This window comes from Clavelina lepadiformis, chromosome 9 (genome assembly GCF_947623445.1).
Source record: "Clavelina lepadiformis chromosome 9, kaClaLepa1.1, whole genome shotgun sequence".
Classification (NCBI taxonomy): Eukaryota; Metazoa; Chordata; class Ascidiacea; order Aplousobranchia; family Clavelinidae; genus Clavelina; species Clavelina lepadiformis.
Genome location: NC_135248.1, coordinates 1,377,900 through 1,405,582, shown reverse-complemented (window position 1 = coordinate 1,405,582; position 27,683 = coordinate 1,377,900). Strand labels below are relative to the sequence as shown.

At 37.7% G+C, this 27,683-nt stretch overlaps 2 protein-coding genes across 5 annotated transcripts; both read left to right on the top strand.

Moving 5' to 3' along the window:
• The first annotated feature begins 372 nt into the window (after positions 1-372).
• Positions 373-7,460, top strand: LOC143471331 (somatostatin receptor type 5-like). Its single transcript, XM_076969782.1, has 8 exons — positions 373-465; positions 2,049-2,270; positions 4,344-4,502; positions 4,904-5,022; positions 5,399-5,535; positions 5,806-5,994; positions 6,265-6,473; positions 6,587-7,460. Exons 1-8 carry the CDS (start codon positions 451-453, stop codon positions 6,908-6,910), a joined length of 1,374 nt encoding a protein of 457 aa, XP_076825897.1. The 5' UTR covers positions 373-450; the 3' UTR covers positions 6,911-7,460.
• A 265-nt stretch (positions 7,461-7,725) lies between these two features.
• LOC143471330 (androglobin-like) lies at positions 7,726-27,303 on the top strand. 4 transcript variants are annotated; one of them, XM_076969778.1, is made up of 39 exons: positions 7,731-8,234; positions 11,018-11,126; positions 11,489-11,611; positions 11,886-11,975; positions 12,115-12,203; positions 12,398-12,527; positions 12,898-13,037; positions 13,348-13,437; positions 13,552-13,635; positions 13,950-14,065; positions 14,463-14,564; positions 15,004-15,116; positions 15,445-15,622; positions 16,113-16,272; positions 16,619-16,731; positions 16,987-17,069; positions 17,276-17,364; positions 17,539-17,655; positions 17,754-17,829; positions 18,185-18,338; positions 18,517-18,630; positions 18,925-19,073; positions 19,332-19,499; positions 19,625-19,754; positions 20,135-20,360; positions 20,614-20,748; positions 21,225-21,378; positions 21,607-21,794; positions 22,034-22,115; positions 22,515-22,623; positions 22,966-23,069; positions 23,386-23,457; positions 23,675-23,795; positions 24,597-24,757; positions 24,827-24,985; positions 25,257-25,350; positions 25,896-26,016; positions 26,331-26,526; positions 27,024-27,303. In XM_076969778.1, the coding sequence occupies exons 1-39, from the start codon at positions 8,140-8,142 to the stop codon at positions 27,204-27,206; spliced, it is 4,917 nt and encodes a 1,638-aa protein (XP_076825893.1). In that variant the 5' UTR covers positions 7,731-8,139; the 3' UTR covers positions 27,207-27,303. The 4 variants fall into 4 exon arrangements, with proteins under 4 accessions (XP_076825896.1, XP_076825893.1, XP_076825894.1 ...); XM_076969779.1 differs by having other exon boundaries at positions 7,732-8,234; positions 14,463-14,513; XM_076969780.1 differs by lacking the exon at positions 7,731-8,234 and adding an exon at positions 10,524-10,607.
• The last annotated feature ends 380 nt before the right edge of the window (positions 27,304-27,683 follow it).

Genomic DNA, 27,683 nt, shown 5'->3' with positions numbered 1-27,683 from the left:
TTGATGCAGAATGTTTTCTGAAGTTACAACGATATCTTTCTTCATGATTCGATTACTTGTACAGCAGAATCATGTCATTGTGACGTCATAGATCTTCTACGCCATGCACTTAGATGAAGATTATTGATTCCAAATAAAAGCGGTTTGAAAAAGATTTGGTTTCAAGCCGAAAACTGTGTTATAAGACGCGTTGTAAACAATACAAGCCGTTGATTAGACGGTTAGATATTGCTTCGCATTGACTGCGACGCTCCCCAGCGAATTCCAACGTCCCAAAGGAAATAATAATTAGATAACTTTCGTGGCAATGTTGATTACAACAAAGCCAGGCCAATAGGTTACGTGCCAGATCTTAACTGCTGGCTCAAGTTTTGTGTACCTTACCCACTCGCGTAATAGAAACCAATATGATGTCACAAAAGAGTTGGCTGCCGCTCCTATTAAAGCTTTATGACTGGTAGTTTGGTAAGTCAGACTGTACCGGCGGTGAAATTGATAAGATTATACCGTACATTCATCCGTAATTTGCGTGTTTTTGTCTCAAAATCACGCTTGTTGTGGTGCCAAGTCTCAATTGCTGTGATGCACGTTGACCGATCGGCAGCAAGAAACAATTTCGATAAAAAAAGCAGCCAGAGATTTACAACCGTAATCCAGTTATTAAAAGGTGACTTGAGTTGAAGCCGCATTTAGAGACAGGTTTACAGCTAGTATTGGAAAAGCGTCAACGTAAAAATGTTTTTATAAGACAGGGAATAATAGCTTTTAAATTATGTGTATAATTATATCAATTATGATGACAGGAAGTATGTTTCTTACAGTTTAATTTCTTACTGCTACCTTGCTTGATATCAAACAACAGAAAACGCGCATTATGAGGTCATAATGTTAATTGTAACGCGGAAAAATTGCAAATGTACTGCAATCGATGCAAAACTGCGAATTCATCAAAATTCTGTGCTGCGTGTACATTAATTTACCGGTAAAAGCTTTGAATTATTCAAACTCAGTTCATGAAACGACAGACAAGTAATCATAGCAACGCGTAGAATGTCAACATCAGCCAATGCGGCACGGTTGGTAAAGGTCACTTCAGGTCAGGGTAGTTGGGTATTTTAATGAAATGACAGAAAAAAACGACGGCAGTTGTGCTGCAGACGTTGCTTCACCTATTTTATTTCTAGAATTAATCTTTACACGAAACTGTGTAGAGGTCTTTTTCCAGAAACCTAAGGTGATTTCGGATCGGGCCCACTAACTAAACGATGCAATATACTTTTAAGTTTTCCCTCGTTTATGACGTGAACAATCGGTTGTTTGTTGCGCTGGTTTAAGAATTGCGGTCTGTATAAAATTGCCGGACTGTGCCAAACTTAGCAGTAAACTCCAACCCTGTAGTTATATTATTACTTGTAATTGGCTTCACAGCCTTTGCTCAGTGAATTTTTGTTTAAAAAAAGTCGTGACCTGTTAAATTAAGAACTTTAGAAAAATTTTTACTTTAAATGTTTGCCCAAACTTAAGAAATTAAAAACCAAATTACTTGAAGCTCGAGCGAAAAGTTTCTTTTATAAAAAATAAGTGTGATGTTGTTAATATGAGCTTGGGATGGGATTTTGGTGATATTGAGTTCAATCTAAGCCGTGTCTCAAACATACTAGTCACTCGCGATGTTGTTGGGCTTGGTTGTTTGCAATTTGTACCCACCTATTTCCTGTTGTTTTCGTGTATTTTTCTGTTTTTGTGACTAGGCATTGGTCCTAATCAAAGAAGGTCCGGTAACACAGATTACTTTTGACGTAACAAAGCCGTATTTTTCGGTCATAAAAGCTTTGACAGTGATTGATCATGTTTTTCGCGTTATGAGATGCGAGAGTGTTTCAAATGGGCTTCAGTAGAAATTATATCCATGTTTCTTGGGGTAACTTAATGCGTCGATTCAAGTTACGTTCAGAATTCACTTTATAAATCACAGTGTTCGTGCCTGCTTTTTCGATAAACTTAAGTTTCATTTTAGCCACATCTCTAACCTACCATTGTTTTTGCAGATTGTACACGATAAAACGAAACACAGCTGGTGTCATTATATCACATTTTACGTCATCATGGAAGCCAACCTATCAGCGTACGTGAGCGAATTGGCTGACGGAGAATTCTTCGTCCCAACTCCAGTGATGGTGAATACAGTCTTCCAAGTACTAATTGCTACCGCCGGAATCCTTTGTAATCTCATGGTCATCGTCACTCTTCTACTTGGGTCCGAGCGACAGGTGAGAAGGCATCGGGCGTTAATTATCGCGCGTTTTTGGCTTATCTTCACGAAATCTTCATCTACGTCTTCAAGATCTTGGATTTAGGAAATGAGGTTTTTGGTTGAACTTGCTGGTTGTGCACAAATATAGAAGGAAAAAACGTAAACAAAGATAAGCGTGGTTAGGCCCATTAGCCTGAGTAAATAGTTATTAAAGGTTCTGACGCAGAAACAATGTTACAGCTTAATGGCTTGAGCGATTAGATGAGTCTTTGCGCAGCCGCCTAAAATTACTTGAGCAAACAGACGTGTTGCTAAGAGCGCAGACAATTTGACTTTCACGAGATTTTTTATCTCCGTTGTTTTGCGACGGAAAAACATGTACACATTTACGCCTGTGTGTTAGATAATATCTAATAGCCGTCAGTACGTGCGACGAGTTATAATATCATCCTTAACATTGCGAGTTCGTTAAAAACAAGACTAAATTCGGACATAAATGATCGACCGAAGTTCACTTTATAACAAATGTGGAAGTTGTAAAACGTGCATTTAAGCCTAACAATTGTACTTTGAGGTCGCAAAAGCGCTCGAGGCCTACACAGCGTTGTCGATTTTTCGAATTTCTGCTAAAAAGTTTCACGGCTTTAAGTTTTCATTTGGCAAACTGACATTAATATTACGGTAAAATAAAAACAGGATACAGTTTGGCACTCTGAAGGTTAACTTTATATTTTTCTACACGAGCTTTCGCAAGCATAAGCTTCTTCAGGTGTACTGCGAAAGCATGTATGTGTGCACAGTATTTGCATTAACGTAACGGTAAACAACACAAACACTCATTACAAAATGTACCAAGGACTTTTTGGGAAATATTGTTTGGATAGAGGTCAAACTATGCCATACAGTGCATTCCGATAGCGATTAATAGTAAATAACATTTCAATCGGTTTTATCATTCGCTGATAATCGCACAGACTTAACCGATTCATGCCTAGCATATGATACCTCACAATAGCGACTTTCGAACTTTCAAAACAGCTTTAACAGGAGCTTGTTATGTTAAAAAACAGCTTTTTTATTTGATCACAATTGAAATCGTTATATCGATTCCTTTGATACTTTCCAACGTAGATACCGCGGTGAAGTGATTAAGCGTTCGATACAAGCTGTCTTGACATTAAAAGCCTCAGTTGAATATCGGTTCCAATCAAATTATCTAGTCAAAAACTTTAGCCTAAGGCTTTTATTTCTCTCTCTGTTTACTTTCTGGAATTCGGACACGAAACAGCTTGTTTTCAAGGTCCAAAGTACTTTTTACCCACCCCATGGATTCCCTGAACAGTTGTTCAGGATCAAGTAAGATAGGCTACAAGCTATACCAGGGGTGGGCAAACGTGTTCAATGAAAGAATTACTTGCGGAAAACTACTAACACCAGCAAGCCACAAAATTAGTAGTGATTGTCAATTTGGTTATTATAATATAATATAGTATTATGTAAGTAGTAGTCAATTTGGGATATTACTATTCTGCTAGAAGAGTCACAAAAAACATGTCGGCGAGCCGCAGTTTGCCCACCTTTGATTCTTTGAGCTATACAATAAAACGACCAAATCAGAATCCAAGATTGTTGTACTATTACGTCATAATTTATCCCATTCAAGCCTTCAGCCGGGCATGTAATTGTACAGTTTACACTCGAATTTTTTGCAATAAAATTCGCTCGTGTATACTACTGTATGGTATGCCGTAAACATATGCATTTTTTGCGAATTGCTTAATAACATTGTAAGTGCCACAAATTATTTAGCTTCTCAATATTAATAAGTACAGTGGTTGTTTTCTGTAAGCCACCACTGCATCAGTTGTGATTTCTGTGTGAAAGTCATCAAACTATATTTGTTTTAGGTTATCCGCCTACTTAAAGCGCGTTAGGCTACGACCAATAACACGCAGGTCTTAAAATGAAAATGAAATTAAAAGACATTTCATGCCACAAAAATTTAACGACTGCGTAACAAGTGCTCCGATTATTTATTTTTGGAGGTCGATTGCTGTTATGACGTAACTGTTATTCAATTGTTACGTAGGACACATCTTCAATTGTCTTCATGATCAACTTAGCGAGCGCGGATTTTCTGTTCCTGGTCGGGGTTCCTTTTCAAGTGGCGGAAGACATTTACATGCGGTGGACCCTGGGTAGCTTTGCTTGCAGTGTGTCCAAGTTTGTCACCTATCTTAACTTCATGGTGAGTGTTGGGAATATTTGTCGTGATGTGCATCAGCTGTTGGGGAAAACAGCGTTGAACTGCGTCATATCTCGATTAATGCCCCTGTTCATAACATACTGTACGTGTGAAGTATTATTGCCGTGATAATTAAACCACATTCAAGGTGTGACCCAAGGAATGACCTTTAATCTAAATCTGTACTTGGATGTAATGTATACCATATAATTAAAGGGTTTATTTATGAAGTTGTTGCTAATATCAACTGCGCATTTCTTGTTATTTGAGTTTGTTTACGACCGGTAACGTGTTTACTACGTGTCATCAGCCGCTTTGGTCCCATGCAATTATTTTATAATCATCTTCGATTAAAAACGATAAAAAAACGGACTTGTCGGCAATAAACGGATCTTTTTCTGCAGGTGAGTCCGCTCTTCCTCATGGTGATGAGCATTGATCGCTTCCTTGCCGTCAATCTTGCTTTCTCTTCCGGAAGATTTCGGACGAAACGTGCCGCCAAAATCGTCAGCTTCTTTGTATGGTAAGACTTTTGACTTTAACATTATAGGTGAGGAGGCCTGTGGGTTGTACGAAACCTTATTATAGGTGCCCGCGATCACTCGTGCTCCACACAGCACAATAATAGTTTACGTAGCACGACCTTCGGGAAGTGTCATTCAGGCGCAAAAAATGTTGCCTTCACATCAGAATCAGTAACACTGCAAAGCGAATGACTTTGCGCGCATGAAAATCTTCTGTTTTCTAGTTTTATGTTTGGCTTCCACAATTTCAGCGGAGAAAATCGTGCATTCGAAGCTAGTTTTCACAATTTCTTCCAACTCTTATAATTCGTCGTGGAATGAGTCGGGCGTTTCTGTGGTTCAAAGTCATTAAAATTGTCAACACTTTGATGTTAGGTTGATATCCGTCGGATGTGTGCTTCCGGTCGCCGCCTTTCATTCGATTAAAAACGGACTTCCTCGTTGTAGCCCTAACTTCCCCGACGAAATAGCGCCGGAAATGTCTCTGGAAAGCGTGACCAGAAGCATTTTGGGTAAATTGTATTTCCGTTTTATGTGCATGTAATAAAACTTGATAAATCACTATGAATTCTTAAATGTGACACTTCTGTAGTAATTCAAGTTGTAAAAACTTTCGTTTAGCTTTTCCTGTAAGTATTACGTCACTAAAATCTTGCAGGTTCTTCCAATTTCTTATATCTTTAAAGTCTACATAAGATAAGAATTTTTACAATGGTTTATCAGCAATTAGCATAAAACAGAATTGTGGCGTTCTTAATATCATATAATGTATCTTGTTCCAGCGTTGGATCCTTCGAATGTCAGCTTCGAAACTCTGAACGATTTGTTCTCGCAAAACGCTTCGGATCAGAACACAACAGGGGGAAGTCCCCGAGTCGATTACTGCAAATACAGCACCAACTCACGAACATTTTATATCTGGACTATATGCAATTTCGTCTACAGCTATGTAATACCGTTTTTTGTTATAAGTGAGTTTTTTACAATTTTTTTTTCAAAACATTTTTTTAAGCAAATTATGTTACTTTCAGTATCTGTGACTAATAAACTACACATTTCACTTTTTCTGATAAAACGAAACATATTTAGTTGAAACCGAAAACTATCGAATTTTCAACCTGGAGTGGTTATTGTGCATTGTCTGGCTTTTGATATCCTATGTTTTACTTAGTTTCAAGTTTTTCGTACTGGATTGTTGTTGCTGGTGATTTTTTTCTGACGACCGTTTTGTCGTTACTCAGGTTGTTGTTATTCCGCCATCTTGTGGAAGGTGTACAGTTCAAAAGGAATGGAGTGGCATTCGGAGAGCGTTAACGCCCACCAGCGGCATCGGAGGCGAAAAGTGACCAGAACGGTGGCTACTTTGGTCATCACATATGCAGTTTGTTCGTCTCCGTATTATATTTGGCAAGTTGCGCAGATTACTGGAGTGCCGGTCGCCGTCATATCGGTCAGTTCCAACGACATTTCATGACATCATGTTGACGTTTTTTTTATTTATAATAAATAGCGAGAACTCCAAATTCCATCTTTTTAACTCGGCGAAGTTGTTTTTCATTCCAGGTTTGTGCTCACGTGAAGAGATTCAACACAACAATGGGTTACTTCAACAGCGCACTTAACCCTTTCATCTACGCTTTCTCGAGCGGAATATTCTCGAATAAATTTCGAATCGCCCGACGTCAGCTGCGCCGCGGCCCCACCTTCGAGATGGACGTCACGAATCCGACCCTTCGGATCCGGATCACTCCTCTTCTCGATCGGAGGAGCGTGATCGAGAAGAATTCGCAGTCGCCAAAGAAATCTCCATCGAGTTCACTCCGCATCAAGGCGTTGATCCGCGGAAAAGATGCGACTCGTTCCCCTTCCTTGAAAAACAAAGTGTGAGCGTACGTCCCAGGCGGTACGCCTCGTTCGACGTAAAAGGTATCTGGTCCGGTATCCCGCTGGGAAGGTTCTCTGTTTTGTGACGTCATCTTCGATCTACTGCACCTCACAGTTTCCGCTTATCAAATGATGACGTCATATTTAATAACATGTTTATGGGGTGACCAGTTTCTCTCGCGGCGTTCAAACGCCAGAAAACATTGCAAGCAGTGAGAACTGAGAAGCTGTTTTTGTTCTGAGGAGAAGCGAAATGCTACAGACGTCATCTACACAGTTTTACGCGATTACGTGTTTTGCCATGGTTGGCAGATACAAATATTTTTTGCCGCTCATTTATTTAAGCCTGTTTCAGCACTACTCGTATCTTTGCTTTCTTTAGTGTTCATCTTTAAGGCCATTTGTGAGTTTGGTTTTTAATGTTTCAAACTAAGAGATTTTAACTTAATTGAATACATTGGTGTGTAATCATTGTTGTAATACGTATTATGTTGCATGCCATTCGATCTTGTAACTGTGTGCATACGGTGACATTGAAGATGTAGACATTGTTTATGAAATGGTTGATTTCAGAGCAAAATAGTTAGTTACTTCTAGTTGGAAAGATTTTTGTGTTTTTATAACGATAATGTATAACGCGAAAGCAGTTTCATGAAGAAACTTGCGGCTTATCGGAGTTGAAAAAATTAAATTAATTTCAAGTCGAAATGAATAATGAAATTGAAATATTCCTTAATTACTACAAAACTTAGCACGTTCCACATAGAGATCTTATTGTCGTAAATTTCTAGTTTCTGTTAGCATCACTTAGTGGCGAGCTTCTAAAAATCTTTCAGTTTCCCATAGAAACACTCACGCTTCGGAAGTTAAAAGTTCTTGGTTGTAAATAACAGCCAGAGTTTAAGTAATTAGTGTTGTTTAAGTGATTATACTATGGAATTAATGGAAGAAATTTTGTTGTAAAGCTTAACCAGAACACTAATTCGACTTTTATAACTTTTAAATTTGCATTTTAGAGGTGATACGTCAGCCGGTACCGTATTTATTTTTGGTACGCCAAACCATATAGAATATAGACCATTGAGTTTTAGGGTTAGCTACGTAAATAACTTAACTATATAACCTGAAGTTAACAAAAATAACTAAAATATAAATAATAGTATAAAAAACTTTATTGGCCTAGTCAGTAGTCACAAACATACACAGTTCAGTCACTTCAGGATTGTGCTATAATGTCAAAGGCTGGGAAAAAGAAAGATTCTTCAAATCGCATAAACTCAGGCTCGAACAAAAACGAAAACGTGGCTTCCTCTTATGCTCAGGCACCGTAAGTATTTTGCTTTAGTGGTTTTGTGCTAAAAATTGATAGGTCATCTGTTCAATGGCCTGCCTACCGGCTGACCAGTATATGGAGTGGACACTTGAAGTAAGCTAATTCATACAGGAAAATACGTCCGGTCAAGTATACAAGTGCACAACCACAGGATGCTTTTCTATACTAGACCCCAGCTACTCAAATTGTGACGTCATCTGGTTATGCACTTCTATACTAAACCCAATATGTCTGTATGTGTTGGTGTATAACTGTATATAATAGCAATGAGCCTAGCTACCTTGCGTGGCAGAGGTTTATGCTACATTGATTTATCAAAAAACAAATCAAGCTAGTTAAAGGATAATTTAATAGATGTAAGACATGTTTCAGAAATGGAAGCGTGAGGTAACGCCAAGATACTAGGTAAAGGAATGTGAGAAATTGTTGAATATTTTATCTCTGTCTTTTAACCGTTGTAGCAATTTATAAAACAAATTGGCATAAATGGTAAAGTTTGGTATTTTTGCAAGAGTTAAAAATGCGTTGCTACAATGCATTCACAGTTAAACAAAAATGCATTGTTCTAGAAAAAGCTAAATTTCTCTTCATTTTCTTTTATCCGTAATGAGTACTTCACCATATGTAAGTCACGCAGCCTGTTGTTAAAATAAGAGGGTAGGTTAGGAGAGTGCATATGTGAACAGTTGGTTTCACCTGTTTAAGGTTATATTGGAGTTAGATTTAGATTAGTAGGTAGATTTAGGTTAGGTTTAGGTTACTATGTTGTAATATTTAACTTAGATTAACAAAGAACTGTGAAAAATAGATTCGAATGTTTGAATTTTTCCAGTGATATAGTGGCAGCCTACTTTATATCGGGTTTGGTGTTGTCTTTTATTTAGAACTTGGATAAAAATATCGTAATATAACTTTATCAGATTTTTCTAACTTTCCACACAACTTTCTAAAAATACTTGGCTTTATCGTACAACTTTTGCCGAAATTTTTGATGAAAATGGGGAATATACAGCCTTATTGCAAGGTGTTTTCAAAATCGGGTTCAACTTGCACTTCTTTGATAAGTCTGTCAGGTCGTGGGCAGTGTTTTTTTAAGGTGTTTTGGGGGACCGAAACGGTCCCCCAAATTTCTCCAGCGGTTTCCCAAAATTTGGACTTGCAACTACAGGCTATTTTTTGGTATTTAAATGAAACACTTGCGGTCTCTTAAAACTACTTAGCGGTCACCCAAACCAAACCTTGAAAAAAACCTGGTCGTGGGAACAAAGCCTGGAAAATATTGGGCAAATCGGGATGATTGGGGGCCTCTATTCATATATTATTTGGGGCGATTGAGCTAATTGTCCAATAACTGAAATTTGTCTGGTCAATAACTGTAGGGATCAAAAGTGAAATGAATCATACATCCATTACGGCCACCACAAAAATATTTCCGTTATCAAAAAGGACCAGCAAATGTAGTGAAAAATCATGGACTTAAACAATCCAGGTTGCCAATGTAGATTGCTAATAACACGGTCGACCGTAAACAAATTTTGTGCATTATGTTAACAGGAATGAGCCAAGGTTAATATCAAATCTTGCTCTTTTGACTTTTGCAGCCTTTGCCTGTCTATGGTTTTGCATGTGAGATTTAATTCGTTGGTTGGCTGGTATAGTTATGGAATACCCATCTTTAAATTATTATTTTAAATTTCTTGTTTTAAGCATAGCGCTTATTGCTCTATTTTGTCATTATAACATCCAAGTTAGCAGTGAAAAATTTATTTTTTGCTTCCTTAATCACTGCAAACAGTGAATCGGTTTGAATGATCACATTTTCCAGTTTGACTTTATAATAAAGTTTTAGGTTTTTGTATTTAATGCATTAAGTTTTTAGAATAGGTCAAAAATGTATTTAGGAACAGAGGTACTTCATTTAGTTTTTGTTGCAAGTTTATTCCTCAATTAGGTTATATGTTGTGTGGATTAAACGCACCTTCATCCATTCTTTAGAAAGTAACATTTAAAATATATTAATAATTACTTATTAAATACTTCAGAAATCAAACCTAACAGTTGTTTAATTCTCTGTAACTTTGCAAGTTTGCATATATTTTTAGATATTCAAACCACATATTATCGTGATCAATACATATATCATATCATATATCATATAATATCAATCCATATTCATAATGATACCAAGCATTTCAAATTGAACTTATCGAGTTTTTCTGACCTGGATGTATCCTGTACAATAATTCTAATAAAATACTTTACGCTTGTCATCATTTACAATGCAGTTGGCCTGACAGTTAGGTTTATGGCAGTGTAATTTGTACTGGGATAACTGAAAATGTCTGAGGGCCAAGCTAAAACAAAGAGGTCAGTTTAGGAGTGTTATGCCGTGCTAAGTGACTGTAGAAAAAATATTGTGTGTTGCAAGTTGGTCTTGTTACCGCTTCTGTTAATTAGTGATCTTCGATTGATTTTGAAGAACTATTTGTGTATTTTCTTTACCGCAAATTGTGTGTCGTTTTTTTTGTTTACACAGTGTTTGCGGTTTTCTGAAAAATTTTCAGATTAATGTTTTACATATTTTGGAATTTTGTTTCTTTTTTTGGTTTGTTTTGGGTATTTTGGGTTTTATGATGTAATTGTTGACCACCATTTCACTAAAAACCGCTGTGTGAATTAGATTTTTATGGTATGCTAAGATAAAGTAGAAAAAACTTACCGTTTTTGCTAAAGAAGTGAAAAGTTTTTATTTCCCTTACCTGAAGTTTTGTTTCCAGGGCTGGTTCTTTGGTGGGGAGCGTCGCATCTGTTGACAGCAAAGGAAAGATTCGAAATTATCCTTTATGGCCGGAATTTGTAGAAAATGACATCAACACTGAAAAATGGGTTCATATAGTTTATTAAAAGCTGTTTCTGATTATTGTAGTTGTACGAGTTTCTTTCTATGTTGAAGGTTTTAAAAAAAATTGTCATTATCTGTGTGTATAAACAGTTTGAACATAATTCACTCTTCCAGAAAAATGGGAATTCCTGACCAATTATTTACATATTTCAATTGCAAAGTTAGCTTGCATGACACGATAATAAGCATTGTCAGCCCTCGTTTATTGAAATGACACGAAAAAATAGCTCTGTTTGACCTCTCAGGTTTGAACCGAATCACCTTCGGCAACATTTATAGTATTGCAAAAAAGCTAAAACTTTAAATACTTCCTTAGATTTTGTTCATCGTTCTGTACTAATTTCAGGAAAGTGGAGGCGGGAAGGCGAAAGAAAAGGGAAAGAGTCCAAGTCCTCAATTTTTCGATGATCCAGAAGGGAAAATCGAGATGCCGTCATCCATTGAAGTCGATCACTGGCAAAGACCTCATGTAATGTTCTTTAAAATGATACATAACTCATATTTTTCCTGGAAAATCATAAATCGGAAGAAATGCTCAGAATGCTATCTTGATTACTTTATTACAACACTAATCTATGTACGAGCTAACTAACACGATCAGATTCTGGTTCTGATTCTTGGAAATAAATACATCTCTTTGCAATTGATTCTTCTTAACTCAACTCTTTGTCTTCAACTTGGTCAGGCAAAGCAGTGATTTTGTTTATATTCTTTCTTCTATGTTTGTCATAATGTGATTTCAGGATTTCTTGAACGGAAAGCAACCTGTAATCGTTGAAAAAGAGTCGTCGATTGATATTCTCCATCCAAATGAGCACCTTTGTCACAGCGAGGTAGGCAGCTCTGAAAACTAAAACTCATATCATGCCACAACTTATCGCTACTACAAGATGCAATTATCATTTATATTCTGTTATGTTTTCATATTTGATGACATTTCAATTGTTACATCACAATTTACATTTCTTGAAGGTAATGCGCACCATCATCAGTCAAATCAGCTCGCTTTGGAGTTTGAGCAGAGAGAGGTCAGAGGTTAAAGTTACACCACAAAATAGTCCGTAAGTAGCAAAAAATCTGGTTAGAAATGATATTAAAGTGCACAGGATTTTTGTTGTAGTTTTTCTTTTTCAAGTATTCGTATCTTTGATTTTAATTTTTTTTCTATGTTCTTGTGTGCAACTTTTTTGAAGTTTTCAAGTCGTGTTATAATAAGCTTTGTTCCTTTTTAATTGTTTCCGACTTTCTTTACCAGAGCCAGTTCAGAGCTTGGCGATGAGTCATGGAAGCCTTGGGAACACATTTATTCTCTATGCAAGGCTGGTAAGGGTCACATGCCATTGCACAATCAGTACGGCAAGTATATCGTGAGACTTTACTGGATGGTAAGTACTGCCTTGTTTTATCGGCTAAATGTATCAGATTATTCTTAGTTAGATTAGCTCATCTGAGCTTGTCATTTTTTTGTACAAATGTGTCGTAATAAATGAGCATAACTATCTTTTTAACTCATTTTGCGATACGGCACTTGGAATTTTCACTTAAACACAGCGTAAAACTTTATTGTCATTAAGTTAGCATAGTTTGTACTATGAGTATTTAGCTGAGCACAGATGATTATTTGTGATGTGATGTGTGTTGTGATATGAGTTTTATTACTCATACCATTTCATTTCATCAAATCACTTCACTTGTAGTATTTCAATCTTCCAGCTTGAATCTCTTCCATTAACTCCTACTTCCAAAATTATTTAGGGATGTTGGAGGAAGATTGTGGTTGATGATCTTCTCCCTTTCGATGCAGATGATCGTCTTCTTCTTCCCGCCACCACAAAGGAGGTGGAGCTTTGGCCGATGCTCCTCGCGAAAGCTCTCATCAAAGTGGCATCCATCGAGTGAGGATTTGTTTTAGTTGTTGAGCGGTGGATGCTCCACTTTATTAATTTTTGTTGAAACTTTTTTGAATATTTAGTCAAAAATTAGAACTGGGTCATTCATTTGTTTCTGATTCATGGATTATTTTGACTCTCGTATAGTTACAGTTCTACAGTAACGTGTTCAAAGTATTGTCTAAAGATTGTTAAAATTCGTAAGCACCAAAGTTTATAAACGTAAAGTTTTTCAGAAACATAGCAGGAATATTTGCGATGTCATTTATAGCTTGATAACCGATAGATTCCATGCCCTCACTGGCTTATTTTTCAGCTACAATGTCAACGATGGGCCAACGGAAATCGGTGATTATTTCGTCATGCATTGCCTGACTGGATGGCTGCCTGAAACAATCCCTTTGCAGTAAGTACCGCATCGAGTAGATTGTGGTCGTAGCACAAAACTGATATCATACGATGCTTACTTGATGAATCCTTTGTATAGGTAGAAAAACCTTTGATCTATTTCAATGTCTAGGTATAGCCACAATGAAAATTTATGGGAACTTCTCAAGAAAGTCTTACCAGAATGGAAACTGCCAGAAGAAAAACCAACAGAACAGTAAGCAAAAGTGCACTAGTTTTGGACATTGCTCTCTGGCAGTGCTTTTGTGACATCATAATATCAATATGTGTTGTTAATATTAAATATATGCAAATGTAAATCGCTAGTTACGTCGTCAAGTAAGATGTTAGGCATGTGTAACTTTCAAACTTATACTGTGATATTAAAATGCTCGCATTGGGTTGGGGTTTGCACTGGGTATAATGTAAAGTAGCAACGTGCTTAAGAGTCGTGACGTTGTTCCAGTTTCATGTTTTTTACAAATTTAAAGACCATTTTTTAAAGGTGAAATCGCAATCTTTACTTTCTAGTGAGAGTGACGTGACACCTGCATCCGCAGTGTCTTCGAAGAAGAACGAATCCAGTGTAGCGAAGCATGACAACACAGGGAGTGCGGCCACAAAACCAGACAAGGGAATTGCAAAAGGTAAGTTACGGCCATGCGGCATGTGTTGTGTGGCGATTATGCAGCACTTTAATAACATCAGTTTTTTCATTTTCATTCAAGATGTTTTCTAATTAAAACGTATTGATCTTATAATCACAAAACAATTTGCCATGAGTCTTTGGTTGTTGATCCAACTATGATTGTTAATACAGCAGTAAATCGATGAATTTTGTTGCTAGCATGATTTTTATGCAATAAGTTTGTCAATGATTGCAATAGAGCTAGTTGAGAAAATTAAGTTTATAAGAAATTCATAATATAGTTTAGTTACAAAGTTCAGTTTCTAATTTTGCAAAACACGGCCAAACTGTGGTTGCAAAATACTGAATAATAACTTAAAAAAACTTCAGTAAACGCTTGTCTCGACTGTGTTTAGATGCGAAAACCAACAAGGATGGCACAAAGAAGAAAGACGATAAAGAAAAACGTAAGTCAAGCGGCCACTCGGCTCGTCCCATCTCAGCACACTCAACTGCAGGTAGCCAGTAAAGTGCATGAGCTTGCAGTGGCCGTGCTGTGATGGAACTAACACTACGGGGTGACGTGGATTCTAATAGCGTGCAGTGATGTCTATTAATGAAATTCTTTGAAACTAAACTTTGATTTGGCGTGACTATTTGTTTTTTGTTCTTTTGAATCTAACCAGTGTGCGCCTTCATGAGTTACAGGTAAAACTCGTCCACTAAATTCTTACATTCCATGTCCAAAGCAATTTTGCTGTCAACCTACATATGTAGTCATGTCCTGAACCCATTTGCTCTTGCATATCACCATTGCTTTTTGTAATCTGTACATATATGTCTACCTACTGTAAGTCATGGGGTATAATGATTCAGCTTTCTCCGCTTTCTTTCGGCAACGATGAATTGTACCTAAATTTGATGTATTTGTGGTAAAAATTTCTTCCACTGCTTCAGAAAAAGCTTCGTCGGAGGTTCCTACCAAACCGGAGCGAGTCGAAATGATCGTGTTCGCCTCATTTAATCAGCAGCTCGACCAACCAACTTCACTCTCTGGTCTACGAGAGATGGTAATCTAAGTTTTTTTCCATTTTTCGGACCGATCTACATGATATATAAATCTTTCATTTGAGTTGTTTTATTTTTGTTTATTATTCTCAACATATGTATTGTTTTTTTCCCATGTGGTCTAGTCCTTTTAATGTATTATATATATATAGCCAAGGATTATTTTAGTATTGGATGTTTATAGCAGCTTTATAGAAAGTAGAATACTCACCACAACATAAATAACTAAATACTTTAAAAATCACATAAAAATTTTAGTGAAAAATACTTAAAAACTTTTAAATTAAAATTTAAAATTTTTTAAGTTTCAATCGATTTCATTTTTTCCAGGCAAATGCGAGTGAGAAGTTGAGGAAAGTGGGGTTGTCAAATCTCCATCCCCACCCAGTCCTCATCGCCAAAACAAGATCCTGCTCCCTCGTTCCACCGACTCCCGTGCCTGAAATCCCTCGATGGAAACTGATCCGGCCCAGGAAAAAGAAATCAACTCCCTTTGACGAACCTCAAGGTGCTTGATTTCGGTTTAGCTTCCAGTTGCCAAACTTTTTGTTGTTTATGGGCGCATTGATCACTCACTATTGATCGACTGATTGTGGCTGTAATTAACTTTTGGTGATTCCAATTCGACAAACTGTTGCATTTTTTTGTCGTTAACATTAATATCATTGAAATAACATACTTTAAACAGTAATTCACTTTTTTATTATTATTCATAGTTACTATTACTTCTAGTTTATTATTTATTATTCTGTTTATATCTGTTTATTTCATTTCAATGCACCAACTCCTTTTGTGGCGTCTACATTATATGTTGGACATGCAGCGTTTTGCAAACTCCAAATGCTTCAAAAAATTTTATATAACTAATATGTTTTATAATGTTATTTGTTTATTTATTGATTAATTGTCATTTTCCAGTGATAAACTGGTTAGAAGTTACTCATCAATTAGCAACCGCTAACGCAGTCAGTAGAATTTCAAGAATGTTTTTAACCCAGCTGAGCCAGAACCACCGAAGCCTGACCAGTGGTTGGAGATTGTGTCGCCTTACTTAGGACATCGAGTGGTCCCACTTAACATAGAACGCTCTTCCCGACCTCGTTCTCATATTTCCGGAGTTCACGACCTTAACGAGATAGAAGAACATGAGGAATACAGGTGAGTATATAATTTTAGAGAGGGTTGAAATTGTTCAGCCAAAACGTTGCAATCAGCACTACTAGTGCAGAAATAATCATGTTTTTTTTTGCAAAACGAACTGTCTCGTCCCAAACTTGTCAGATATTTGTTTTATAGATAAATATGTTTTTTTACTCCGTTGATAAAATTTTGGTCACAATTTGCTTGAAATTCTAAAAATATTTCTCCGGCTGACTGAAATTGATAACAAAGAGAATGTAATGTTTTAATTGGTTGCTGAACAGGAATGGGAACCAATCCGAAACTTTACTTGCTTATTTATGCTGCTTTGGCGTATTTACTTCAATATTATAAATGTTTGTAGTGATACTCCAAAGATTAAGTCTCCGACAAAACAAGTGAATCTTCCACCGATCTCGAGAGAGAGACTATTGACCGAGAACGATACTTCCGTGCCTCAAACTCCCAAAACGAAAGGTTTTTTTATTTTTTCGCATGTTTTAATGATATTGATTTTATGTGTGATTTGCCTCTTCGTTGCACTAAAACTAGTCGTAAAATGTTTATCAATCCTATTCGAGAGTTTCAACTGATTCGGATTTTGACAAGAATTCACTAAAATCATCAACTTATTAATAAAAACATCGATAGCTGCTGTACAAAGACGAATCTGTCTTCTTGATGTGTGATGCATTGATGCCACTTATTAATTAATCCTCATCGTTTTCCTAGATGGAGACAGGAGCTTGGAAGGGAGTGATGTTGCAGGAGGACAAGAGGAGGAAGGAGAAGAAGAAGAAAATGAGCAGAAGGAGGTAACTTGCAATCCATAGAAATCTTAAATGGATATTTTTTGAAAAATTCCCGTTTCCTCCGTCTTTTTTTTAATTACTAAAAGATGTTGTGTATGATTTTTATGAGATTTGTTATTACCAGTTAGTCTGTTAACTTAAAACTTTGGTCAAGTTTTGTCAACGTAAAATTTTCCCTCTGGTACAATCAGTGATTTTTATCTTTACAGGAAGACGCACAGCAAGACGGGATGCTTGAAAATGCGGAAATCAACAAAGCGACATGGATTGATTTCGATGAATTTTGCAAGAGTTTTACGTGAGCAGTTTATCATGTAATTTAAAGGCACAAATGAAATTTAATGCAAATAACCCAGCAAGTATGATCTATATGACATAACTCATATGATTACACAGTTAATTACAACACGCGTTTACTACGACGACAATTGAAAACAAAATAAGACAATTAGGCAAAATCTCAACTTTGCAGAAACGTGACCATCTTTCACAAGCCCTCAACATACGCCCACAATGGAACAGACACAGAACTGAAACAAGTTGCTCTTAACGCCGGACTAAACGTTGCACCCAGCGGAAGCAAGAAAGGGTAAGCAATCAAATAGGATTGTTGTTTATGCTTGTTGCTTCAAGTTGGCTGGTGTGTTGTTTTATTCTGTGTAAATTTATGTTTATTTCACGTATCAGGTCGGCCCAAGTAAACCAAACCCCGTCGAACACGAATATCGGCAAAACAGGTCTCATCACTCCAAAATCTTATGAGGTAAGATCGCCTTTAATTTGCCTTTGTCTTAAATTTAAAATGCTTTTAACTATAATTTCATTGCACCAGAGAAACTTTACATGTAACTGGCGTATGTCGTACTTCATCAGCGCCAATCTTCATTATGAGTACTTTAAAATATTTGGAAATGCTACTTTGAATGGGCAATTTACAAACACTTTTTTTCACGTTTATATGACTCTTGAGTATGATGAAGTATAATAATAAAAAAGCATTCAAGTAAATCCGCGTGCTCAAAAAAATCGTACTCAACTTGAGTACCAACAACCACTCAACTTTAAAACCTCTTCTGTCTCTATCTAACTCAAGTTATTTTTACGCTTTCTCCATCCAGGGCTTTCCCCCCGAGGAACGAACACCGAGTTTTCTTTTTGTCGACAATCTACAACCTACCGAGTTGATCGTGAGTTTCTCTGTGCTGCCTCGGTGGCCTGGCATCGATGATCGGAAAATTTCCGACAAAGAAAGTGTGGCAGGTGCCTCGGAAGGTAAGAATAAAAATTGGTAACGTTCTGTCCTAAAATCTTTAGTTAGATGGGAAATATCTCTAAGATGCACAGATAAATGTCGCAGTGTCATTAAAAGAGTCAAAAGCCAAGTCACAGAACACCAATGCGACATAATGCTTATTTGCATTCGCTGTGATCTTTGTAAATTGTTAAACAGTTGCCAGCACTAAACAGGAAGCCCAGGGTCTATCTTCAGGACTGCTGGTTGCTGAACCGTATTCATGGAAGAGTTTATTGACCGGGCAACCCGTCCTTCGAATCCGAACCACAGGTTAGTTGAAGAAAACGTTTGATGATTAACAATGCGTTTTATGAGACGTTGAGATGGAGAAAAACTAACAGTGATCAAGTTGAACAAAACAAAACCGTGAAGAAACGTGACATCACATTACTCGTTGTATCGCTATAACTTATGTTGGGTGGTTTGTGGATTTTGTTTTTTGGGTGCTTTTGTACTTGGCTGTGAGTAATCTCATGAATTTGTTTAGTGTATTGAGGATAGCTTTGATCTTGTTGTGTCTGTATAACCTAGCGTTGCCACTTGTAAAAAGAAAGGGTTTACTAGGAACCAGGGCGGCGTGCCTAACGTTACCAGCAGGTCGACACGTTCTTCGATTTTTGTTCAACTCTCCTCTCGGATATCATCTTCATATTTGCTCCACGATCAGTTTTGTTTATGGCGACAAAGACACAGTGATGGCTCCTTTGCAAGAGGTGAGGATGATGTTGATTTCTGAGGGAGACTTTGAAATGATAAATTATAAGCGGAAGTCTTCAGAATATCACAATTTTGGTTGCTAGTCTGTTGCATGCTTAAACAGATTTGGTTTGAATTTCATGTAATTAGTTAAAATCTTGCTCCAAAGTTCTCCTGACCTTTCCATCTCTTAAAATTACAAGTATTCAAAACGGATTATCACTTGCATAGAGGTGAGTTCGGTTTTCGATGACTTAAACTTATTTTCAACTTAGGAAAGTTGTCGATTTGTTGAGTCAGCCAACATGATCATGGCTGCAGTGGAGAAATGTATAAACGCTATTGGTGAAAGAAAGCGGTGGAAGGAAGCCTTCGACGAACTCCACAAAGCCCATATGCCCTACCACGCAAACAACAAGAACCAACTCAACAGACATTATCAGGTCTGAAAGCTCTAAATTTGGGGCAAAAAATGGTGCTTTATTAAAAATAAGATCTATTTTCACTATTCACCAAGTAGACTCTTAAACGTTATAGCTTTGTAAAATGTTGTATGTTGAATGTGTAGGGTTGGTACAGGGCTTTCTACTCCACTATGAACGCTGTGATGGGAGACACTAAAGTTTCTGCGCTTGAATTTGCTTTGAGAGCGATCTTTCTTGACTGCAACCCACATGCTCCTGTCAAGCCTTCTATAGGTTCCCTTTTTAGCTTTTTTCAACGTATTTTATGACTTTACATCTCTGTAATTCTGTTACACTGCTATTTTTTATATGATAACTTCCATTTTGCCAAACTTTGTAAATTCAGAATTTTTATCAAATGCTTGCTTAACTTGAAAGTCATTATTATCAACGTCTATTAACCTATCATGTATTAACACAAACTTCAATATCGTTGTAACACAGAAATTAAGGGCGTTTCTATTTCTAAGTTTAATCAGTCGGCTAACCAACTTCTGATCCTAACCTAACTCTAATAAATTCAATTTAAACATTTAGAGCGTTCAGTCACCAGACTTCGTATCTTCAGCAAACGTAAACTAACGGTAAAATAATCACATTTTCCCACATCCCAGCATCGAAAGATACTCCGGAAAACTGGATGCAGCGGACTGCGAGCGAAGAGGAAGAAGCAGCGGTCAAACTCCTCCAGAAGAACTGGAGAGGCACATACACCCGGAAACTGCTCGACGCTCATCAGGTGCCGGGATCCCGCGAACACCTCACGGTCCAAGAAGCGCTAAAAACACTCAAGTCAACTCTCCACGCCAATAATCAAGCGCACTCGTTGGCTCTTTTAAGGTATCTTACTTTACTTAAATGAAAGCAAAGTATCGGTATAAGTTGAGTTGAGTTACGTCACTTGAGCTCGTAAACGTTGTTAGGCGTCTGTAGTGACGCCACTGTGACATTAAACGGACTGACTGAGACCACGCCACTAGGAATGCGACGGCTTGCGCGAATGAATCAGAAATAGTTTGTTAAGCATTTTGTGCTTGTTCAGAATATTTAAAGCGATGCGAAGAATGTCCTGAAACATTGTTGCTCGTTTCAGATCGATTTTAAAAGAAAATCCGGAACTTGTCGAGAAGTTTCCCTTCCACAACGACGAATGGAATAAGATCAGCTTCACTGACTATCAAGGGACTTTCCCCGACCAGCCACCGCGGTCTTGGTTCGTCGTCTTCAGGTGGAGAGAGCGCTTTTACATTTGCGTGGTTTTACTCCCCGAATTTTTTCAATAGTTTCTTGCATTGGGATTAGGCTTCGTGAGCTGTTGCGTGAACTGTTCATTTGTTGAATTATCCCTTAAAAACAGCGTCTGCATTTCAACGTTTCCAAATTAATTATAGTTTTTTAGTGTGCTTTGTGTGAAAAACAGAACTGCACAGTTTTATCCTCTGTGATTTAATCCCACATTCTGAACCATATTACCTTCAACGATAGCAAACTAAAAGAAAGCAACAGAAATTTGGTATAAATACTTAAAAAAACACCGTTTATTACTGTATATACGTAATATATGTACGTACTTCTATTAAGATTAATATAAGTTCGGTGATAATTTTATCTCAGCATCGCTTGGGATAATTCTTAATTGATCAGCCAGGTCGACTGACTCAAATGAGACGCTTATACCGGCAATAATAACCATGGCTTTTACAGAGAGACATTCCATGTTGAAGAGGACATGCTTTGTGTTCCCAAGATCTACGTTCCTATTCCCACCTGTCTGCTTCGAGTTGTTGACAACGACTCTGGCGAAGAAGTGAAAAGAGTCTTCCAGAGGGTGGCGCCCCACGTTTACAAGAAAAATAAAGTGAGTGCTGTTTCTTCGCTTATTTTTAATCTTCGGTTACGCTTGGAAATTGTTTCTCAGTTTGTGTTCTCTAGCTGAGAAATCTTAAATCTGTCTGTACATATATCTGAGCCTCTACTTCAGCGGTGAAGTTAGAGTTCAGGAAGTGCTGATGGGAAGACAACCGTTTTATTGTTATTATGATGTTTATGTTATCATTAATGTGATAATTACTACGTAATAATGCAGCGTGGATACACGTTTGTTGCGGAAGCGTGGACCCTTGATCAGGCGCTCATTTCAAATAAATGGCGGATGCGTTTGATTGGCTCGTCCGCCAATTTGCCTGCACCAATCAACAATCAGCTGACAGCTCAGTTTTCAGTGAAGGAGGTCAAGGATTACTATGTTCCTAACAAGGGCAACATATTACTGAGGTAATGTGCGCCGGATTTAACGCGTAAAATTCAAAAAACGATTATTAGGTTAGGTTTTTACCGGCAACAACTCCTTTTGAGCTTCTAAAATGTTATAGCTGCAATATGAAATAAAATACAATCTTAATTATTTGTGATGATTACCTTTTACGTAATGAAACTGACGCATTTATTCATGAAATTCATGTAGTGAAGCCCAGTTCTGTCTCACACTGATTCATGTTTCACAATCTGCGCAGGTATCACGTGAAGTGCTCAGCCAATCACATCGGGAGCTTGCAACTTGAAACTTCCAAGCCTGACGTTCACATCAAGTTTCAGGTATATCCGCCATTGGTCAAAGTATCTGCTTGCAATGTCTATCACATGCATTAGTTATCATACGTGATATGAAAGCGCTTCATATGAATAGTTGCGATATTAATGCGGTACGATGCCGTATGAAAAGTTTAATATGAGATGACGTTGTGGGAATGCTCGTGACATGAAAGTGATATGACATTATGATTTCCTGTGAATGTTCATGATATGAAAGTGGTATGATGTCGTGTGAATATTCGTGATGTGACAGTATTTTATTAATAATTGTGATATGAACGCGATATGATGTCGTATGAAAAGTTGAGTATTCGCGAATAGACGTCGTGCATATTTCCATAATTTTTGAGTGATATGACTTCGTGTGAATGTTTGTGATATGATCGTGATGTGAATCTTTAGATCCTCAATAACGAGGAGGAGATCATATCGACCAGAGGAAAGGGACACTGCGTCATTCCAGCCTTCTACTTCCAAGCGAATGAGCCGAAGCGATCACAGAGCAGATTATGTGAGTCTAATCGTGAAATGATCATCACGATAGCATGTCTTAGTAACTCACTCGCCGCTCTAAACTGTTGCTGAAAAATCGTGAAAGGAGTTATTTTGTGAAATCTTCTGAGAATTAATCCATTTCATCAGTTCATCTACCTCGAGTGATGTCTTGTGGAAGATTATTTCACGATATCTCTCCATAATAAAGATGTCTACAATTTTTAATCAAATAACTTACAGTCTTACACAATACTTAGAATATTCTGCAAAGACAAAACACATCTAGGTCAACCTAGCTGAGTAAAAATTAACTCGGCAAAAACAAGCTCACAAAAACTTTTGATTTGAAATCTCGCAGCAAACCAGGAGAGTGGACAGTCGATTACTCAGACGAGCAAGCAAGCCACAGCGGGCAAGAAACAAGGCGGATCCGCGAAACCAACAGAGGAAAAGTCTTCTCAGGTTAGTAGGGTTTATCTTTTTTATAACGTCTGGGTTATAATTTTGTTTATTTAGTTATTTAATTTTTAGTATTTATTTATATATATATTTATTTATTTATAATTTATTCAATAATTTAACTTACAGTTATTTAGTATTTGTTGTAAAATTTAGCTTTTATTTAGCTGCCAGGTATAAAATGATAATCCACTTAAAACTTTTCCCGAATCTTAAATATTTGAGATAGTTTCGAAAATTAAACAATGCAAACTTTTTATTACCTCACAATGCGGGCAAGATGTCCGATAAAATTTAAACCCGGCAATTTTGCTCGTAGAAGGAATCTAGAAGGGAATCCATCGAATCAAGGGTGCCACCTATCCCCGAAGACTCGGTAACCGACCTGCAGGTAGGTGGCGTCGAATACCGTGTTACACTTTCATATGGGTTAAGACAGCAATAACTTTACAATGTAAAAAATTGGTAATAACTCGATCTTTTCTGACTAGTTTGTCTTGCAATACAGTTTTTGCAAGGAATTTTGCTTAAAATCAATTTTGACTTGTTTTGTTTGTTGTTGAGTTTGTTTTGAATTAACTTTGCACTTGGACTGACTTGACCTGTAGAGTCACGTGTACACAATTCAAGCCGTCGTCGAGCGAAAGAGTTGGCCGCTCACTAGAGGGCAGTGGTCATTCGTGCAAAAACTCCGTGAAATAGAGAAAGAAGAAATAAAAGCGTTCTCAGGTTGGAAATTCAGCGAAGTAACTCTTCTCTATGAGTGTGATGTGGCTTGGTGGTGGTTTTGTTTTGTGATTTTTTGTTTTATGGCTCAACTGACTATGACAATTCTGTGGTAACGCCTCACAATTCATACAAAAGCAATCGCTGGATAACGCTTTTGAGGTTAAACATTTCAAAAAGTGGTAAAGTGTGAATATAAAACTTTCTTAACCTTAACTGCGCTACCCGGCAAGCTTTTCACCGCACTTTAACATTGCACAGTCTCTTGTTGCTACTGTGTATGCGATGTAGACTTTGTTGGGTTCGTCACCCCACCCTCGTTCGTATCATTTCAAATTTAATCATTTTCATGCACCACCAATTCAGAAGCTGTTTTAGTTTTACTGACGGAGAAAAACCATCCGGTCGGTTTTGAAGATTCTCTCATTTTAAATCTTTTCATTCCTTAACCCCCTCCATATACGCGGTATGCTTCAAATTTATACTAAACCATTGATTCTGGCACGACCTCGCATGTTGACAATTGCATGGTTATAACTGACAATTAACTTTGGTACGAATGGAATGACAACATGTAAATTGCCCGTTACTTACCATTTAACTCGTAATATTAACTTTATCAACTTATACTGGCGTTAATAACCAATAACCACCTAACAGAGCCGTCTGCTCGTAGAAAGAGTTATGTGAATAGCACAAGTGTAGCGGTTAGAAGTAGGTCGAGAGCTTTCGGCTCCTCAAAGCGAACCTCGAATCAGAAAATGTCATCAATGCTCACCCAACCTACCCCGCATTCTAATTCAGCTCACAAGGACAGGTCTGGATCCCCCGGGGCCAGGGACCGGCAAGGAGGCGGAGGTAAACCGGCCACGGACAAGGGAAAGAAAGGATCGAAAGACGCGGGAAAAGGCGGAAAAGAGAAGAAACAACACGATAAGGAAGCGGGGTCACGACCCCCGTCCCAGGTCAGTCGTCTTGATTTTAACTCGTAGTGTAGTATGACGTCACAAACTATTTCTTATGACGTAACACAGAACGTCTATGACGATTCGAGAGCGTATTTCACGCTCCGTTTCGTGAGCGACCTGGAAAGAAGCGAGGATGTTGATATAAAGAAGGACACGAAGCGTCAGGAGGAGATTAGAGCCATGAAGCAAGCCTGGGAGGCGGCGGAACCCGGAAGAGCCATCAAGGTCAAGTTTAGATTATAACGCTCACTGACCAATAAGTTACAGTGACGTCATTGGCGGGAGGCTATGTCATTAATGGAGTTTGATTGGTGGAAGATATAGTTTTGATAAATAACTCTTTATACGACTTCCACCAAATATTTGTTGATGTAAGGTGTCACCTGACGTCTTGTTGAAGACTTGTAACCTCCCGGACTCTTATTGCAACATCCACTGAGCAGGGTTCGCTCCGGATTCATTTTCCTCCTGACTAATTCCATATTCTCTCTTCCAGGCGATGCAATCCCGACTCTCCTACATCAATAACAACACGGCCAAAGCCGACTCTTCCGATAAAGAAAACGAAGATGAAAACCCGACAGCTACCGGTAAGTGACGTCATTAGTATTGATTGTGATGACTATGACGCCACAAAACACTGACCTCGTCGGTTCTGTGCAAACGTCATAGCCAATTGGCGATAACTTTTTTATTTTTAGTTTTCGTGGAGAAACGACACGATCATAATTTTGTTCATACATATTCGTGCATTTCAGGATGAAGACAATTAGAATTCTATTTGTATATATTGTAAATTTGAATGTGTGAGTATACGTCACAGCTCATTACTTCAGTTTCATTCATTCTCATCTATTTAATTAATTCTTAGAAGATGTTTTTAACTGAATCGCCATTTAAAGTGACTTTTACTCCACAACCGCACTCGGTTTTCCTGACTTAGAGTCACTCTCAGGCCTCTAATATCAACTCCATCACTTCATAACTGTTCCGGTCGTAGTTTACGTAGTTTAGTCGTACTTTTGCAACATTAATGACATCATCATAGCTGTACATTAATAACTATGATGTCATAATGATACCCAATTGCTCCATTATTAAATCTGAGGATGACGTTGTTGGTACCTTCCTCCAGAGTCCGTCACCGCTCCTAGTCCGGAGCTGCCGGACGACAAAGAGATCTTTTCCACTCCGCCATCCACTGCAACATCCGCTAAAACGCTTCTCGTTCCATTCGACAGCACTCCCTATCTCAGGTGGGTGCTCTTGGACTTCGTTACGTTATAGATACATTTATTACGTCATAATAATTGTTGTGGTTTTCACGTTGACGGTAAAACGTTTTGATAAATTTAAGAATGAGTGAAATTGGAACAAATTAAAAAAAACGAAATTTCCACAGACTGAAAAGGAAACTGAAAACGTAAAGCTTTTAGAATAAACTTATTTTAAAGATTTTGTAAAAATGTTTCCGAACTTCTCCCTGTGATTCCCACACAGGAAACACATCAATAAGCTAGTTTGTGGGTAAGTTAACTTTTGACCTTCACCCTGTTCCTCCTCATCTCAGCGGGAGAGCACGTAGTGACGTCATCCCGGAATACGTCGACGCTGAGAGACTGGCTCAGTTGGAGGAAGAAGAACAGAAGAGGCGCGCCGAAGATCACATGGAGAAAAGATCGCGATCTCTCGCGTTTCGGGAGGAGAATAGGGTGGACAGGACGATTTTGAAGGAGCAGCAACTAGAAACTTGTCTGGAGATGCAGGTTGGCGTATATGATGTCTATGGGAGCACTTAGTGGAAGGTTGAAATTAGCTGTTACGTCATCTTAGATGTTTACTGAAATTGATTGTTTTCTTCTTGGAAAAAAAACTGAAATATTCAAGTTCCAACGAAATCTCTAAATTAAATAACTGTCACTAATATTTCACCTGAAAAATTTGTTCATGTGAAGTTACCGCAGATCTTTGTTAAACGAATAACTTGATTGTTACAACATAGTAATCTAAATCTGACGTCAATTGAACCGCAAATGGCTTAAATCAACTTTTTTGCCTCCTGTTCTCCGAACCTAACTTCCTATCTTTAACGATGGGTTTCGTGACCGGTTAGGTTTGGAGAACAGGAGGCAAAAAAGTTAATTACTTTCTAAAAAATTAAAATCGTCCGTCACGATTACGTAAAATGTGACCTATGGTAACCTCTCGACCTCACGTAACCTGAAGATTCACAATCGAACTCGTTTCACCTTTCTATTCTCAGTTTGCGCTCGACAAATCGCGCACAGAGCTCCTAAAACCAAGAGAGGAGTATAGGCAAGCTCTTCTGGAGCAGAAGAGGTTCAGAGAAGAAGAAGCGGCCGCCGCAACAGCAGCCCTGAGCGCATCGGAGCCCGTCAGTCCCGATCCAAAAGGGAAGAAGAGCGCCGGAAAAAGGAAGAAGTAGAACGCGCGATGTGTTTTGATGACGTCGACGTTTCATCATTTTATCCTATCTACAGTATACATATGAATCGGTCTATAATAAAAGAGTTTATATTTCGTTTTAGCATAAAGAGTTTATTCAACTACGAGCGACCTTAGCGCACAACTTTCACCGTGAGCGAGAACTCGACAGTTTGACGATTTAAGAATCTTGTTTTCGTTTTGTAAAATGAACAATGAACTTATAAAAAACAAAACTCGATGTAATTTGTTAAAAATGAGGTATGACAACTATGACATGCTTCTTTTGATGACGGCATGACGCCTTCTGGATATTTAAATTATCAAAAATTAAGTAGTGGAAATATAGGAGATGGGTGATTTCAAGAATTCACAATTGGTTGATTAGTTTTTACCAGGCCATTTCGAATGATACATATTTAAAATTTGTAGTAAAATAAAAAGGGTAGTTTAGCTTGGTTGCAAAAACGCTGAAGAT